At 52.0% G+C, this 17,721-nt stretch overlaps 2 protein-coding genes across 3 annotated transcripts in view; both read left to right on the top strand.

The window, feature by feature from the left end:
* LOC113875566 (zinc finger protein 470-like) overlaps nt 1–1,125 on the top strand; it is a 32,092-nt gene extending 30,967 nt beyond the window's left edge. The window contains 1 exon segment of the mRNA XM_027514066.1: nt 22–1,125. Within this exon segment, the coding sequence (XP_027369867.1) occupies nt 22–1,101 (1,080 nt within the window). The 3' untranslated portion in view covers nt 1,102–1,125.
* On the top strand, nt 1,043–17,721 carry SMIM17 (small integral membrane protein 17). 2 transcript variants are annotated; one of them, XM_027514064.1, is made up of 4 exons: nt 1,043–1,131; nt 12,606–12,866; nt 14,341–14,417; nt 16,992–17,721. In XM_027514064.1, the coding sequence occupies exons 2-4, from the start codon at nt 12,704–12,706 to the stop codon at nt 17,100–17,102; spliced, it is 351 nt and encodes a 116-aa protein (XP_027369865.1). In that variant the 5' UTR covers nt 1,043–1,131; nt 12,606–12,703; the 3' UTR covers nt 17,103–17,721. The 2 variants fall into 2 exon arrangements, with proteins under 2 accessions (XP_027369865.1, XP_027369866.1); XM_027514065.1 differs by lacking the exon at nt 1,043–1,131 and adding an exon at nt 8,490–9,152.

A 17,721-nucleotide genomic window follows, 5' to 3' on the forward strand; every position in this document is an offset into this window, starting at 1 on the left:
GGCGCGGAGAAGAGCGCCTACGGCTGCAGCGAGTGCGGCAAGGCTTTCGGCCGCAGCTCGTCGCTGACGAAGCACCGGCGCATCCACACCGGCGAGAAGCCCTTCCGGTGCGACGCGTGCGGGAAGCAGTTCCTGGAGCGCTCGTCGCTGACCATCCACCGGCGTGTGCACACGGGCGAGAAGCCGTTCGCCTGCGGGGACTGCGGCAAGGCCTTCAGCCAGCGCATGAACCTGACGGTGCACCAGCGCACGCACACGGGCGAGAAGCCGTACGCCTGCGGGGACTGCGGCAAGGCCTTCCGGAAGACCTCGTCCCTCGCCCAGCACGAGCGGGTCCACACGGGCGAGAAGCCGTTCGCGTGCGGGGACTGCGGCAAGGCCTTCAGCCAGAGCATGCACTTGGTGGTGCACCGGCGCACGCACACGGGCGAGAAGCCGTACGCGTGCGGGGAGTGCGGGCGCGCCTTCAGCCAGCGCATGCACCTGACGGAGCACCGGCGCACGCACACGGGCGAGAAGCCCTACGCCTGCGGGGACTGCGGCCGCGCCTTCAACAAGAGCTCGTCGCTGACGCTGCACCGGCGCAACCACACGGGCGAGAAGCCGTACGCGTGCGGCGAGTGCGGCAAGGCCTTCAGCCAGAGCTCCTACCTGATCCAGCACCAGCGGCTGCACATCGGCGTGAAGCCCTTCGAGTGCGGCCGCTGCGGCAAGGCCTTCAGCAAGAACTCGGCCCTGACGCAGCACCAGCGCCTGCACACCGGAGAGAAGCCCTACGCCTGCCCCGTCTGCAAGAAGCACTTCACGGGCCGCTCGTCGCTGGTGGTGCACCAGGTGGGCCACACCGGAGAGAAGCCCTACGCCTGCGGCGAGTGCGGGAAGGCTTTCGGCCAGAGCGCCTACCTCATCGAGCACCAGCGCATCCACACGGGCGAGAAGCCCTACCGATGCGCGCAGTGCGGCAAGGCCTTCATCAAGAACTCCTCGCTCACCGTGCACCAGAGGATCCACACCGGGGAGAAGCCCTACGCGTGCGGCGAGTGCGGGAAGACCTTCAGTCGGAACACCAACCTCACGCGGCACCTGAGGGTCCACGTCTAGGGAGGCTGGCCGCCCCCCAGTCTGCACCAGGTGAACGGGATCCTAGGCTCGGAGTCTCCCCCCAGATGGGCGGGGTCCTCTGCGCGGAGCCTCCACCAGGTGGGCGTGGACCTAACCTCGGAGTCTCCGCCAGGTGGGTGGGGTCCTTAGCTTGAACCTCCACCAGGTGGGCGGGTCCTTACTTCGGCTGTAAGAGGGGGCGCTATGACTTGGGGGCCCAGGGTGGCGCAGCTCCACACAGTCTTAGAATGCGGGGATCCAGGACCGGCTTCAGGTTTACGCGCTCTCCTTCTTGGCCCGGCGTCCTCACCCACGGACCAGAAGGCAAGCTCCTCCGTGCCCAGTGTACTGCGAACGCTGCGAAGTTGAATGTGGCTGGAAACCTAGGGGAGCACCAGGAACCCAGGGCGCCAGAGTTCCGATCCAAGCTCTCAGTAAATAAGCGCCGGGCTGGAGCGTTTCCAGCCTCCGGTCTCCGTTCCGATAGTACGGTGGGGAGGGGCGTGGAGGAGGTGTCTGGATAAGAGCGTGGGGACATTTCTCCTCTTGGCACACACACCCGCGGTCTAGTCCTAACAAGGTGGCCACTGTGAGCTCCCTAAGATCTAGAGGGGGACTCGTCATCCTTCCACGTCCCAGCCCCGCTGCAGTCTCGCTAAACCGTTCTGGAAGACCTGACCCTCCCCCAGGCTAATAAGCGGTAGAAGTTGGCAAGTTATTCGTGAGGGGGCGGGGTGGGGGGGGATTTTTTTTTTTTTTTTTTTGTCGAGGTAGCAATAACAGTAACTGCTTCAGATGCCAAAGTTTCTCATGGTGGTCTGTTCAAATTTTTTTTAATAAAACTTTTCACGAAGGAAGTCCAACGTCATTTTAAACAGTCATCAGACGAGAAAGAAACGGGGACCGTGTGTTCAGTCAAAGTCGGTTTCAGTGCTTGTGGGAGAAGGTGGGGGAGCGAGTAGCAGCAGCCTAATATTCAGGGTTAATTGCTTACTGGAGTCAGTAGGCTTGCACGCTGGAGTCTCTTTTCATAGTTGTTTTTGCAGTTAAACTTGAAGGAATGTCCTCAGCTTGACCTGAAGCTTTGTGTACACATAGAGTTCCCCGAGTCTCCTCTTTATGGGGCCTTTTTTGTTTGGTTGGTTGGTTTGGGGTTGTTTATTTGTTTGTTTGGTTGGTTTTGCTGCAGGCTTGCAGGATCTCAGTTCCCCAAGCAAAGACCGAACCCAGGTTAGGGCAGTGAAAACCCAGAGCCCTAACCACTAGCCCTCCAGGGAATACCAGGGCCTTTTCCGCCACTTTTGTTATTTTAATGTTCAGTGCTACTGGTCACAAATGTTCTGGTGTGTCTGAATGTCGCACACTTCCTGACGCCAGTGTTCATGAAGAATAAATAATTCATTCTAAGCAACCACTTAGATCTGCTGGAGAAGGGATAGGCTACCCACTCCAGTATTCTTGGGCTTCCCTTGTGGCTCAGCTGGTAAAGAATCCGCCTGCAATGCGGGAGACCTGGGTTTGATCCCTGGGTTGGAAAGATCCCCTGGAGAGGGGAAAGGTACCCACTCCGGTATTCTAGCTTAGAGAATTCCATGGACTGTATGTCCATGGGGTCGCAAAGAGTTGGACACGACTGAGGAACTTTCACTTTCACTTTTTACATATCAGTAAGTGCACTTCGTGTTGCAGGTCAAAAGAGCAGCCGCTCAGCCATATATAAACATGAATAGTTTTTGAATGTCTGGCAGGGTGTGGGCATCAGGGTGGGCTTGATCCAGGCACCATGCATCAGAGCCATGGCTCTGACTCCCTTCACCCACTGGCCTCGTCCTCAGACTGGCTTCCCTCATGGCTTCATGTGGTTTCCAACAGCTCCTCTTGACACATTTCCTCAGAAACATCCAGTTGGAGACAGGTCTCTTCCAGTCATTGGCAAAACAACAACACTTAAGTTTCTTCCAGTTGTACTCACCAGGAACTGATTATTCTGAGGAGAGGAATGCCATGTGCTGCTTGGTTTAGATCTGGGTCTCGCCCTCATCCCCAAAATAGTAGCTGGGGAAGGGGAATGAGTAGGAGTGACTGCCCAGATCGGCCTGAAACCACCGGGGTCGGTTCACCCAGGTCCCAGTCAGGGAGAAGCGGGTGACTTGCGGAAGCCAGCCCCAAGGTCATCATGCTGCTGGAGGCTAACATTTAAAGTCGGATGGCCCCTCTGACTTTTGTCATGACCGTGGGGTTCTGCTGCACAACAAGTGTCTGTTCTGACATTTTCTTTGGGAAGCCCTCTCACTGCTGTGATCACCGGGAGGGCCCTCAGTCCTGTCTGTCCTCTGGGCTCTCTTGACCCCGGGATGGGGGTGGAGCCCAAGAGGCTCCAGGTCACATGTCTTTGCTCTGACTTTGGTCTCCATCAGCAAGACCAGATGTTGCGTGACCAGTTTTCCTGCTCAGGGCTGGGGGGTGGTGTGTGGCCAGGAGAGTGACCTGACCCCCAGGGCAAGTGTGAGCCCTTGGTGGACACAGGTGGGTGAGCACCAGCCGTGACTCAGCAGACTCCTTGTAGCCCTCTGTGCCATGGTTCACTGTACTTTAAAATGCGGGTAATGGGTGTCTCTGGGCTTCCCACCTGGCTCAGCGGTAAAGAACCCTCCTGCCAATTTAGGAGACACAGGTTCGATCCCTGGGTCGGGAAGATCCCCTGGAGGAAGTAAAGGCAACCCACTCCAGTATTCTTGCCTGGAGAACCCCATGGACAGAGGAGCCTGGCGGGCTACAGTCTGTGGGGTCGCAGAGGAATAGGACATAACTGAGCAACTCAATGAGTGGGTATCTCCGGAGTCGATAATAGGGCAGTCAGGAGCAGCTAAGCAGCAGGTCCCAGCAACACAGAGCTGCAGACAGCAGAGCCCCTCCCCTCGCACTCTGTCTCTCTTCTGCTCCCTCACCTCTGTTTCAGACCAAAACACCCACGCAGTCCCACTTCTTGTGGTCATTTGGGACCTCCATCCTTGGGGACGCAGGGCTGGTCAGAGCCGGCTGCCAGCCCACAAGCATTCCAGCCTGGAGGAGGTGAGTCTGGTCCACATCTCAGCACCTGGAGGAGAAGCGGCCCAGTGTGTCCCCTCACGTGCCTCGCGGTTCACAGCTGGCTCCCCTCAGACCTACGTGGCGGCTGGGAGATGTTGTTCAGGGGCACGTCCAGGACAAAGTGGAGATGACCATCCCTCGAGCTGCATTTGATGGCCTGTCCAGGCAAATCGTGTAGTCAGTCCCCCCCCCCACCACTCACCTCCAGCCCCCGGCTTCTGTAGACGCCCTGGGGGTCGGCATACAGGCAGTGGCTGAGGGAAGGGCAGCTGGCCGAGGCCCAGGCTTTCCTGGATACAGCAGTCTCAGCACCTCCCACTGGAGGGGTTTACGCCCCCTCCTGGTTGCAAGTGGGAAATGCGATCTCTGGCAGGACCGACTCAGCAGGAGGAAGGAAGGAAAGTGAAGTGGGGATGGGGGTAGGAGGGGTCGCTGTCTCCCCTGCACCCCAAAATGCAAAGCAAGTGCTCATGCTCGCCAGTACCAGGGAGACAGTAGCCACAGTTATAAAAGGCTCAGTTTCTAGCCGTTTGGGGATGTTGTAGATTGCACATGTTCCCCTGAAATTCGAATGCTGAGACCTTAACACCCAGTGACTTCAGAACGTGACTGCATTAAAGATAAATAGGACTCTATGAGGTCATATGGCTGGGTGCTAAAACAAGGACTTGTGTCCTTCTGAAAGAGAAACATGAGGCCACACGTAGGCAGAGCGACAGTCACGTGAAGAGGCCACAAGAGGACCGCCATCTGCAAGCCAAGGAGAGAGACCTCTGGAGAAACCAGCCCTGCCCAGACCCTGCCACGGTATGCCATAGTCAGCAAGAAAAGTTAGTTGAACCCTTGCTCCTGATCCCAAATAAGAAAACGCTTCCTGTAAACCTGGAATTCAAGCAAAACCAACTTTATCTCTGAGTTTTGCCATGCTGAGATTTGAGGGTCTTGGGACTTCGGTGGTGGTCCAGTGGTTAAGATTCCATGCTTCCACTGCAGTTGGCAAAGATTCAATCCCTGGTTGGGGAACTGAGATATCGCAGTCAAAAAAGAAGAGAGAGAGATTTGATGATCTGTCATGAACTTTTTGACTTTGTTAATCGTTTTAACAAAATTAGTAGGTTTTCGGGTCTTCCCTAATGGTCCAGTGGTTAAGACTCCATGCTTCCAATGCAGGGGGCATGGTCAGGGAACTAAGATCCCACATGCCCTGTGGCATGGGCAAAAAAAATTTTTTTAATTTTACCCAATTCAGATCCCACATAATTTGAGTCTAATCCTAATGAAAGATGGTTGGCACATTTATTCACCAACTAAAATGATACAAGAATAACACAGTTTACACAATCATTTGCAAGTATGGATTTTTGAGTTTTTTTTAATTGCAAAAGGCTTCTTGTCATTTCAAAAAGTGCCACTAAAAAGGTCCTGATTTCAAATGTTTATAATTCAAGGTAGCATAAAATATAGCCCTGATGTATTTATATAAATTACAATAATATCCTTCTCGCAGTTCCCACCTCACAAGGTCAAAACGAAGCCTCATCAGTAAGTGACATATATAGGGGCTCTCCTGATGGCTCAGTAGTAAAGAATCCACCTGCAGTGCAGAAGATATGGTTTCGATCCCTGGGTCTGGAAGATCCCCTGGAGAAGGAAATGGTAACCTACTCCAGTATTCTTGCCTGGGAAATCCCATGAACAGAGGAGCTTAACGGGCTACGGTCCATGGTATCACAAAGAATCAGACACGACTTAGCAACTGAGTGCACGCGCATGCTCGTGCACACACACACACACGCACACACACATATACTCATCGAGTATTCCCCATCTCATATCCCTGCTGCCCCCAATCCAACATAACCAACAACCTGAGTCCTGGCACATCTTTCCCTTGTTTTCCTTTTTATACATTTGTACATTTCTCTCTCACAGATGCCTTGGAAACTTTGTGTTAGTAATTCCAGTAAGTAGTAGACAGGTCCTGCCGTCCTAAGAACCAAAATGACTCTGCAGTTTCTTCGTTTGTTTTTCGCTCTTTTGCATTCATCCCACACTCCCCAGAGCCCAGAGAGCTTTGTTTCCAGGCACCAGCAGGGTCACGAGGATGGGTACTTTGAAAAGTGACAGAGAAGGAGGGAGGGAGGGAGGAGGAGGAGAAAATCTCCAGCTCGTTTGCCTAGAGGTTCAGTAGTACGGACAGCGCAGCGGGTTCAGCACCACGGACAGATCCACCTGAAAGTTTTCAGCACCACGGACAGAGCAGGAAACCTACTTTCCCCATTGGCCTCTGCGATGCAGAACTTCCTGGTGGTTTAGCCGTAAAGAATCCTCCTGCATTGCAAGAGACCAGGGTTCGATCCCTGGGTCGGGAAGATCCCCTGGAGAAGGAAATGGCAACCTACTCCAGTGTTCTTGCCCGGAGAATTCCATGGACAGAAGAGCCTGGTGGGCTGCAGTCTATGGGGTTCTAGAATCAGAGATGACTTAGCGACTGAATCAGCACCACCCTAACACTGCTGGATCCTTTTTGAGCAGAGTTTTGAGCCCGCGCCCAACCCTCACCCGCAGGGTCCTTGAATGCTGATATCTGAGTAATCCAGTCTCTCCTGGTGCTGATCTCAGAAACTCAGGCATTGAACACTTAACATGCACCAAACGGAATTTTGGATTTTCTCCACACACACACAAAAACATGAGCCTACTTAGTGCACCACAGGGCACTCAACTGGCCAGGTTCAAAGCTCAAAAGTCCTTCCTCTTCTCTCATCCCACCCATGCTCGAGGACTCTCAGCTTTAACTCTAAACTATTCATTGAATCTGTCCACTGTTTTCCACATACACTGTCACCACCTCACTCCATCGTTTCTCACCTGGTTTACCAGTGAGTGCTCAGTCTTGTCCAACTCTTCGTGCCCCCATGGACTGTAGCCTGCCAGGCTCCTCTGTCTATGGAATTCTCCAGGCAAGAATACTGGAGTGGGTTGTCATTTCCTCCTCCAGGGGATCTTCCCTACCCAGGGATGGAACCCACGTCTCTTACTGGCAGCTGGGTTCTTTACCACTGCGCCACCTTGGGAAGTCACCAAACCTATAGCCCCTTCTATATCATTTCTTGTATAATAGTTTTAGTGATCTTTGACATTTTAAATTATATTATATCACACCCTTCCATGGATTCTCAGCACACCTACAATAACATTCAAAGATGTTACTGTGGCTTTCAAAACCCTGGATGCCTCTCTGACATTATCCCCCATCACTCTCTTCCTTGCCTGACCACTCTGGTCCCACTGGCCTCCCTGTTGTCCCTCTGGACCTTTGTGCATGCTATCCTCCCTGCCACAAATTCTTGCATAACTGGCTCCTTTCCACCTTTCAGGATTAAGCTCAAAATGCCGCCTCTGCTTAAAAAAGATCACCTCGGGGGCTTCTCTAGTGATCCAGTGGTTACGATTCCACACATCCACTGCAGGGGGCGCAGGTTTGATCCCTGGTCAGAAACCTAAGATCCCCGTGCCTTGAAGTGTGGCCAAAAAAGCAACTCCCATCTAAAATGACCTCACCATTACTATCACATTGATTACATCGCATACTTAATAGAATTAGCACGAACTATATTTTGTATTTTTTTATTGCCTTTTGTCTAACATCATTACTAGCCTGTAAACTTTATTAAGCCATATATCTTGACTGGCCTGGTCACCCAAAACAAGCATGTAGCACATAGCAGCTGTTTATAATTATTTGTCGAATGAATGAATGAATGAATTTTCAGCTAGTCATGGAGCCCTGAAGAGATGTCAACAGCACTCGACTTCTGCCAGAACGGTGGTCATATGTGCTGGCCTAAGTTTTTTTTGGCTTTGTTTTTAATTGGTTTGGCTGTGCTGGGTCTTCACTCCTGCACGGGTTTTCTCTCGTTGTGGCAAGCAGGGGCTATTCCAAGAGTTTGTACGCCACAACTCAGACCTGGTGCAGCCAAATAAGCAAACAATTTTTAAAAAAAGAAAATAAGACTGTAAAGGAAGACTATTTCCACCCTTCCCCAACTATGACTTTGTCGAAAATTTTAAGTTTTGATATAGCCTCCAGGAGAGCAATTTGGCAGAGTTCATTGTATTGTATTATTGATAATAATAGCAGCTAACAGCTAATAGGGGCTTCCCTGGTGGCTCAGTGGTAAAGAATCCGCTTGCCAATGCAGGAGACTAGGGTTCGATCCCTGAGTTGGGAAGATCCCTGACGAAAGAAACGGTAACTCACTCCAGTATTCCTCCCTGGGAAACCCCATGGACAGAGAAGCCTGGTGGGCCACAGTCCATGGGGTCGCAAGGAGTCAGACATGACTGAGCAACTTAGCAACCACAGCTAATAGCTGTTAAGTGGAGTATATACATTCTTTACTTTTTACCTTCAGAGCAGTGCTGGCAGGTGGTAAGCGAAATTCTTCCCACTTAACAGAATGGGAAACAGAGGCACAAAAGTGACAAGTGACACCCCGAGGACAAGCTAGTGGCAAAGCAGGCTCTGACGGGAGGCGGTCTGGCCTCAGGGTCCCCGCACCGTCACACCCCTGCCCCGTCTCCTCCCGCCTCCCCCTACCCCGGGTGCTGGTTGTAGACTAGGAACCACCAAGAGGCCTGGGAAGTTGCTGGTCTCCGTGGGCGTCCGCAGCCAGGGACGTGCCCATCCGGCCGGGGCTGGAAGGCTCGTTCCACTCTGGCCCCGGCTCACCGCGTGCGCAGCCCCACAGCCACACTGCTGACACGTGGTCACCGTCGCCCCTCTGCTCTCCTCCCCTGTCCCTGCAGGCGCTGGCTCCCCGGGAGGTGGGGGCCGGAGGGGAGAAGGCCGCTTGCTCTCCAACTTCCCCATCTCCCTCCCGCAGCCTCCGCGTCTGCGCAGCCGCGGTCCCTGCGGCGCCAGTTCTGCGGCCCTGGACAGGGTGTGTTTGGGGAGGGTGAGTCCTCCGAGGGACCCCGCGGGCAGGAGCGGGGCAGGGAAAAGGGGCTGGGGGCTCGGACGGCGGGCCGGGGACGCGCGCGTGTGAGCGTGGATGCGTGCACGTGGGAATGCGCACTGGGGGAGGAAGAAAAGGCGCCCCAGGGGGGTGTGGGTCTCGGGTGGGAGGAGTGTCCCCGTCCCTCGAGTGGCAATGGGCTGGGCTGGGGCTGCAGTTCGCCCGGTTTCTCCGTCCCGCCCTGTCTGCCCGCCTCCTGCGGGTCGCACGAGGTTTTTAGCCTCTGTGCGAGGAACCGGGAACCGCCCTGGCTGCCTGGCGCGTCAGCTGCGTGCGCGGGTGCTCCGGTCTGGCGGGGGTCAGGTGTCTGAGCTCGCGGGTCCCGCGTGTTAACCGCGTCCCACCTGTGTGCCCGCGCGTGCGCCCTCGAGCATGTGTGTGGCGTGTGTCTGCCTGGGCACGTGTGTACCACCTGCACGGGCGAGGAGCACGCGCGCTGGAGTCGGTCGGGTTTAGGGTCCCTGCCTGGCTCCCGTTAGCTGCGTGCCTTTGTTCAAGGGCCTTCCCAGTCTGTAACACAACAGACTTGTGACAGTAGCTGCCGCGGAGAGTGGCCGGCGGCGAGGATTAGGTTACAGGAAGACGCGGAGTTCTCCGCAGTGCCTGACCCCGGCGTGCGCCGGGAAGCGGCGGTTGCAGTGTTACTTTACTGTGGTGGAGGTGGTGGTTACTGCGTCTTCGTCCTCCTCCTCCTTCTTTCAGACATCCATAGTTTATTGTTTAGTCCAAACACCTTCAAAATGGAAACCCAATACTTTCCACCTGAAACAAACTAGATACTACCTAGTATATAATGCTTAACACATTACAGCAATAAAGATGACACTATTGTCTTATACACCGACTACAGCCAATGGCAGAGCCAGTTTGGTTGCAATAGCGTCATGGTCCGTCCTTCTCAGAGGATGACCCGTTACTATGATAAGATAATAGTTGAGGCTCTTAGGTGTGAACTCACACACACACACCCCTGTCACACCCGCACATTTCTCTCTGTCCTGTGCCCCTCCTCCCTCCTCCGTGAATCGGGTTCTGCATCTTCTGACTTGGGTCGGGGGACTCTTGTCTCCTCCATCCCCCGCCCCCTCACCTGCATTCTCTCCACTTCCCACGCCTTCTTACCCCTCAGCTAAAACACACGGTTAACTACTTGATGGGTGATCATTTACCTCGAGAGGCTAAAGCCGGTTTTACGTTCTTGTTCTAGGACGTTGCATGTATTAACCACCTTGCATAATGTAACCCACTGAGTATACTCCTGGATAAGCATTTAGAAAGAGTACAGGGCCTTCCTGGTGGTTCAGTGGTTAAGGCTGTTCCCAAAACAGAGGGCACAGGTGCGACCCCTGATGGAGGAACTAAGATCCCGCATGCAGTTCAGCAGATAATACAAACAGGCTGAGTGTAAAAAAATAAATCGAGAGCCCCCTTCCTCCTTCTGTCTTTTACTTTGACTCTTCTGAAAGTGAAAATGAAATACAGGTCCAAGAAATTCTCTGTTGTAAGGAAAACATGAAGAGGTCTCAACGGAGGCGTGCGCAGCGAAAGGAAATGGAGTGGAGTTGCGGCAAAGGCGCGCTGCAGGGCTCTGTGTGGACAAGCCGCCCCTTCCTCCCAGCCACTGTTTACCCGTGAAGACGCGGGCCCAGTGGCCCCCATCTTTTGATTTCTTGAGGAAACACTGGAAATCTGTATTTTCAGTTGACATCGTCCGCATTTTAAAATGCCAATAATTATTGCAAACCCTTGAAAGGAAGACATCGTGTAAGCCAACCGCACAGGTGGTGGGGCTAGGTTAGACCCTGGGGCTGCCCGTTTGCAACTGTGTTGTGGGCTGGGGAGTGTGGAGCGGGTGCAGAGAGGAGGCTGTGAGCACAGACAACGTTTCCCAAGACAACAAAAGCAAAAACTGGCCTTGGCGGAAAAGTAGTGAGACAGCCCCAGTAGGGAGTAGCGTTTATTGCCTTGGGCCATTTAATTTTTATTTCACATTGGGGTGCGGCTGGTTCGCAGTATCGCGTTCGTTTCAGGTCTTCAGGGAAGTGAGTCGTCACACTTGCACTTGCAGCTACTCTTTTCCCATTGAGGTTGTTGCAGAGCACTGAGTCGAGTCCCCTGTGCTGTTCAGTAGGTCCTTGCTGACATTGTATTTTGGCTTTAATATGAGCTGTAGTTAACCTGTGTTTTAGCTGAAGGGTGAGAAGGCATGGGAAGTCGAGAGAATGCAGGTGAGGGGGCGGGGGGTGGAGGAGACAAGAAAAAAAATCTGATTTAAAATGAAATAGTCTTTCACACTCTCATTTTATATCTTGCCAACTTGAAATTCAGGAGGCTGTCACTTGTCAAGTTGACAAGATATAAAATGAGAGTATTAAAGAACATATCATTTTAAAGTATTTATTTATTTCTTTTTGGCTATGCCGGGCCTTAGTTACAGCACTCAGGGTTTGCGGCATGCGGGATCTTTAGTTGTGGCGTGTGGGTCAGTTCCCTGACCAGGGATGGAACCCAGGTCCCCTGTGTTGGGTCCTTGGAATCTTAGCCACTGGACCACCACGGAAGTCTCTAAATTAGATTTTTTTAATCCTTGTCTGTCAGATACTCCTCCTCCTTCTTAATGATCACAGAGGAGAAAGTCAATGCTGCAGGGGGCTCGAGGGAAGACTGGGGTCCTTCTTTTTGCAGCCAGAGGGGTTACAGGGGGTGGGGTACTCTCTTTTCCTAAAAGCTTCTGGGTCTGTGCTTTGGTTGTGGAGTGTGTGTGTGGAGTGTTTGTGTGCACACTTGCCTGAACCACCCTCTGGCCATCCTCTCTAAACTCCTTATTTCCCTTCTTGTTTTATTCGTCTCTAGAGCATTTGTCATCATTTGACATATTGTCTGTCTGCCCCACTTCCCGCCACTAGAGAGCAAGTCCCAAGAGGGGAACTCTGTTCCGCTCAGCGCTGTGTCTCTGTGGTTGCTGTTTGGTCGCTCAGTCGTGTCTGACTCTTTGCGACCCCATGGACTGCAGCCCACCAGCCTCCCCTGTCCTTCACTATCTTCCGGAGTTTGCTGAGATTCATGTCCACTAGCTGCTGATGCTATCTAATCTTCTCAGCCTGTTTCTCTGGCGCCCAGGAGTTGTCCTGGCACAGGGCTGGCACTCTGTGAATATTTGATCTTCTCATCCTGTTTCTCTGGCGCCCAGGAGTTGTCCTGGCACAGGGCTGGCACTCTGTGAATATCTGATCTTCTCATCCTGTTTCTCTGGCGCCCAGGAGTTGTCCTGGCACAGGGCTGGCACTCTGTGAATATCTGATCTTCTCATCCTGTTTCTCTGGTGCCCAGGAGTTGTCCTGGCACAGGGCTGGCACTCTGTGAATATTTGTTGAGTGACTGAATGTCTCTCAGTCCTCAGGTCCCAACTCCTGTTCCCTGGGGAGCTCAGCAGGACCCTGGAACTGGGGGAGGACAAGTAGCCTGTCTTTCAAGTTCCACGTTCTGAAGAGATGCAGAGTCTCAGACCTGAGCAGGTCCGGGGGCTGCTGGAGCCTGAGAGGGCAAAGACCCTGCTGCCTCGGGAGAACAAGGCCTGGGAGAAGCGTGCCGCCTTCGCCAAGGACTGGGTGGCTGTGCAGGTTGGGGCCTCCGGCTGCGGCAGCGATGAGAAAGGTGAGGGCCGGGGTCCCGTGGGAGGTGGGGGTGGCAGAGGCCATGGCAGAGCCTGGGGAAAGGGGACTTCATCCTGCTGCTCCATTCGGCACATTTCTAAATGAAACCTTGTGTCAGTCGGCTTTCTGCTGTGTAACAAGTCAGCCCAAAACCGAGTGGCTTACAGCCAGTCATTATCTGTCGACGATTCTGCGGGTTGGCAACGCATGCGGCCTCAGGGGATAGTCCTGCTGCCCTTGCCTGTGTTTGCTCCCACTTGCAGCCGCAGTGGATCGAGAGGCAGCTGGTTCATGTGAGATGGCCTTACTGGGGTGTCTGGATGGTTGGATGGTTCTGACTTACGGCTATGTGTCTCCAGCAGGCTTGTTCAGGCTATTTCTCATCGGGGGTTGAAGGGTTCTTACGACAAACAAGATATGGAAGACCCCAGGTCACAGGCACTTTTTCAGCCTCTCCTGGCAACCTAGTAGCTCTTGGGTGTGCAGAGAGTGGTGTCATTTGCTGAGATGGGGACAACCCGTACAGCACCCCCATAGCAGAATGACGGCTGAACCTTCTACCAGGAAAGGGTTCTTCCTTCTTCCCTGGGAGATAAGCAGGCCCTCGACCAAGGTGTGGGGAACAAACATCACTTCCAGCAGCGAGGAGGAGGTTTGGGGTTCCTGGCAGGACCTGGGTGCAAAAGAGTGGGAAATACCCATCTTTGGTTCCACCCCTGGTTCTCTCCAGTTTAGCGTTGACAAGAATGCTGAGATTCGAATATGGGGAGATTCCTTCACTGGTGGCTGGAAGCTGGGGAAGCCTCCATCCTCCTGGCTTAACTCTGTGGCTTTTTCTTCTGCTCCCCCACTCAGTTTTTGCCAGAGGGCTGTAGAAAAGGAACTGTTGTACCCATTTACCAGGCAGTTGAATAGAGGCTCAGGTGGTGAGTCGTATCAGGTGACTCTGTTTAAGTCTCCTGGGTAGTTAGTGGCAGAAATGGGATCAGAGCTCAGGTCTCTTCTTCTCTCCACCCCATCTGAACCACGTACATGCACTGTGTATGTGTGTGTGTGTGTCTGTGTGTGTGTCTGTGTGTATGTGGTATGTGTCTGTGTGTCTGTGTGACTGTGTCTGTGTCTGTGTGACTGTGTGTGTCTTTGTGTGTGTTAGGACATCAGCAGGACAGTGTGTGTCTGTGTGTCTGTGGGTGTCTGTGTGTGACTGTGTGTGTCTGTGTAACTGTGGGTGTCTGTGTGACTGTGTGTGTCTGTGTGACTGTGACTGTGTCTGTGTGTCTGTGTGTGTCTTTGTGTGTGTTAGGACATCAGCAGGACAGTGTGTGTCTGTGTGACTGTGGGTGTCTGTGTGTGTCTTTGTGTGTGCTGGGACATCAGCAGGACAGGTGCGGTGGGTGGGAAGAAAGCAGCACCCATCCAGCTGGCCTGCTCGCTCACTCATGACTCCTTTCTCCTCCATTCCTGCCCTCGCCCAGATCTACCTTCTCCCAAGACTGTGGTTCCCCAGGAGTGGAGCTCGGTGGAGGAAGACGATGAGTCCGAGGACTCCCAGGTGAGCTGGGGATTCCTTCCTCTTTTGATGAGACCCCTCTCTGCAGTTCTTAGTGGACTGTCACACTCCCTTCCTCAGCCTGGAATTTCCAGGCCCCACGAAAGTCTGTCTGGGGATGTGAGCCCCACGAGGTCTCTGGTGGGAAACAGGACGTGTTCCATAGTCATCAGATGTGGAGTGGAGGGTATCAGGTGGTGGGTGTAACTCCATCCATGTATACCCTCCAACCCTTCACTCATAAATGCTTCATGACTTAACCATTCATTCCTCTGTCCTCTCATTTATTCACCCAAGCTTTCATCTGCCTACTCATCCATATACCCATTCCACCCATCCATCCATCACCCGTTCATCCAGCCATCCATTATCCACCCATCCATCACCCATTCATCCATCCAGCCATCCATTATCCATCCAGCCATCATCATCCATCCAGCCATCACCCGTTCATCCAGCCATCCATTATCCACCCATCCATCACCCATTCATCCATCCAGCCATCCATTATCCATCCAGCCATCATCATCCATCCAGCCATCACCTGTTCATCCAGCCATCCATTATCCACCCATCCATCACCCATCCATCCATCCATTATCCATCCAGCCATCATCATCATCCACCCATCCATCACCCATTCATCCATCCAGCCATCCATTATCCATCCATCCATCATCATCTATCCATCCATCACCTGTTCATCCAGCCATCCATCATCCATTCGTCCCTCCAGCCATCCATCCACTATCCATCTAGCCATCATCATCCATCCATCCATCCATCCCCCGTTCATCCATCCATCCATTATCCACCCATTCATCACCCATTTATCCATCATCCATCCATCCATCACCCATTCATCCAGCCATCCATTATCCATCCAGCTATCATCATCTATCCATCCATCACCCATTCATCTAGCCATCCATTATTCAGCCATCCATCATCCATTCATCCCTCCAGCCATCCATCCATTATCCATCTAGCCATCATCATCCATCCATCCATCCCCTGTTCATCCATCCATCCATTATCCACCCATTCATCACCCATTTGTCCATCATCCATCCATCCATCACCCATTCATCCAGCCATCCATTCATCATCCACCCATGCATCCATCTGAGGTCATCCATCCACTTCTGTACCCATCCATCAACTCTCCCATCCACTCACCCTTCTACCAATCCATTCATCCATCTACCCATTGAACACTCCATTCATTTGTCCTCTGATTCATCCACCCATCCTGCTCATTCACACACACGTCCCATCAGTCCATATATGCAGTTATCTCTGTGCCCACTCATCCTCATCATCCATATGCAATCACTCCATCCATTCAACACACCGACTCACCCATCCTTCTATCCACACATCTATCTACTCACCCATTCATCCATCCACTACTTGTTGACTGTTGGAAGGATGTGCCTTTTTTCATCGACCCCTTTGCCTACTCATCCATCCCTCCCTCCATCCACTAATTACTTACTGCGTTTTAATCCAAGTACTCTGAGTAAAACCAAAAAGAATGATTGAGCACGTTCCTTTCATTGGAAGACCTAATGTTTTCTTTGTGGGGGCATAAGACATCAATATGTGAAATAGTAACAGTGGTTCTTTTATTTACATATTTATTTTATGTATTAGAAAGAAAGCGTATAATCACTCTTGGCAACATGTGAGGGTCCCATCTGCCAATCAGATGTCAGAAATCCAGCCTGGACTGGCTCAAGCCAGAAAAAGGCTTTGTCGACGCAAGGTGGGAGAAGGCAAGCTGGACAACCAACCTTGGTAGTGTAGAAATAAGAGCCGCTCCCAGTGGGATGGCTCAGGGGAAGAAGGAAGCAATTCTGTGGGCCAGGAGGGCTATCCTTGCTTAAAAATATTTATTTATTTAGTCATGCCAGGTCTTAGTTGCGGCATGTGCGATCTAGTTCCTTGAGCAGGGATTGAACCGGGGCCCCCAGCACTGGGAGCTCAGAATCTTAGCCACTGACACCAGTGCAGTCCTAGAAGGTTTATTCTTCAATATCTGAGAGAGGAAGAGACACCACACCTATGATTTTATTTTATTTCTGTTTAGTTTTTTTTTTCTCAAGCTTTAAGCTTTTTATTTTGTACTAAAGTATAGCTGGTCAACAGCATTGTGGTGGTTTCAGGTGAACAGCAGAGGGACTCAACCGTACATGGACACGCATCCATTCTCCCCCCAGTGCCCCTCCCATCCAGGTGTGTGCAGAGTTTTTAATTAAAACAGCTCTACAGCGGACAGGCTATTTCTTTTTCTTTTCTAAATTTTTGTGTATTTATTTGGCTGCACTGGGTCTAAGTTGAGGCGTGTGGGATCTTTAGTTGCCTGTGTGAATTTTTGGTCGCTTCTTAGTCATGGCGTGTGGGATCCAGTTCCCTGAGCAGGGGTCAAACCTCAGCTGCCTTCATCAGGAGCACCACCAGGGAAATCCCTGATACACGTCTCATTCCCAGTTCCGTAATCCCGCTTTCTTACAGGTGACAATGGTGGCCCCCTCCCCCGCTGATATTTATGCTGCTTCTTCGTTTCTGTTTCAGGGCTTCGTGGAGTGGTCGAAAGCTCCACAGCAAATGACCGTAGTCTTGGCGGTGTGTGTGATCTTTCTGTTCCTGGTTTTAACTGGGATGCCCATGATGTTTCACATTTAACTATAAAGGCGGCTCTTGTTTGTGTCATGCTCAGGAAGAACCCTGGTTTAAAAAATCCGGAATAGGTCTTGAATATCATCAAAGGCCTTTTACACATCCATTGAGATGACTTCTGTGTTTCACCTTTTCATGTGCCGTTTCTGCATTACTATATTTCATTGAACTTAAGACATCTTCGATTGTAAGTGTGTATTATTTTGTGTACTCCTGAGAAACAGAATGCTACTTAAATGTAAGATGTCACCAAGTGGAAGATGCAGCATGACTTCAGAGAAGGTGAACACGTGTGCAACATACGAGCAATGAAATGGAGTCGATTTCTCAGTTACAAATCACCTTTGCATTCTTCGGATGGTGGCACACCTGGCTTTTCAATACTGAATTCCGTTCCTGGATATCTTATGTAGGATCCTTGCCTCTATCTTCTTACATAAGATTGGTGCTATCTTTGTTTCGTTTCGGTGTTGTGCTAAGCTCGCATCATAGAAGGACTTGAGTAACGTTTGACCTTTTGCTGTGCTTTCGAGTACGTTCTGTAGTTTAGGCTGTGCTCAGTCGTGTCTGACTCTTTGTGACCCTCGTGGACTGTAGCCCACCAGGCTCCTCTGTCCATGGGATT

This window comes from Bos indicus x Bos taurus, chromosome 18 (assembly GCF_003369695.1).
Source record: "Bos indicus x Bos taurus breed Angus x Brahman F1 hybrid chromosome 18, Bos_hybrid_MaternalHap_v2.0, whole genome shotgun sequence".
NCBI lineage: Eukaryota > Metazoa > Chordata > Mammalia > Artiodactyla > Bovidae > Bos > Bos indicus x Bos taurus.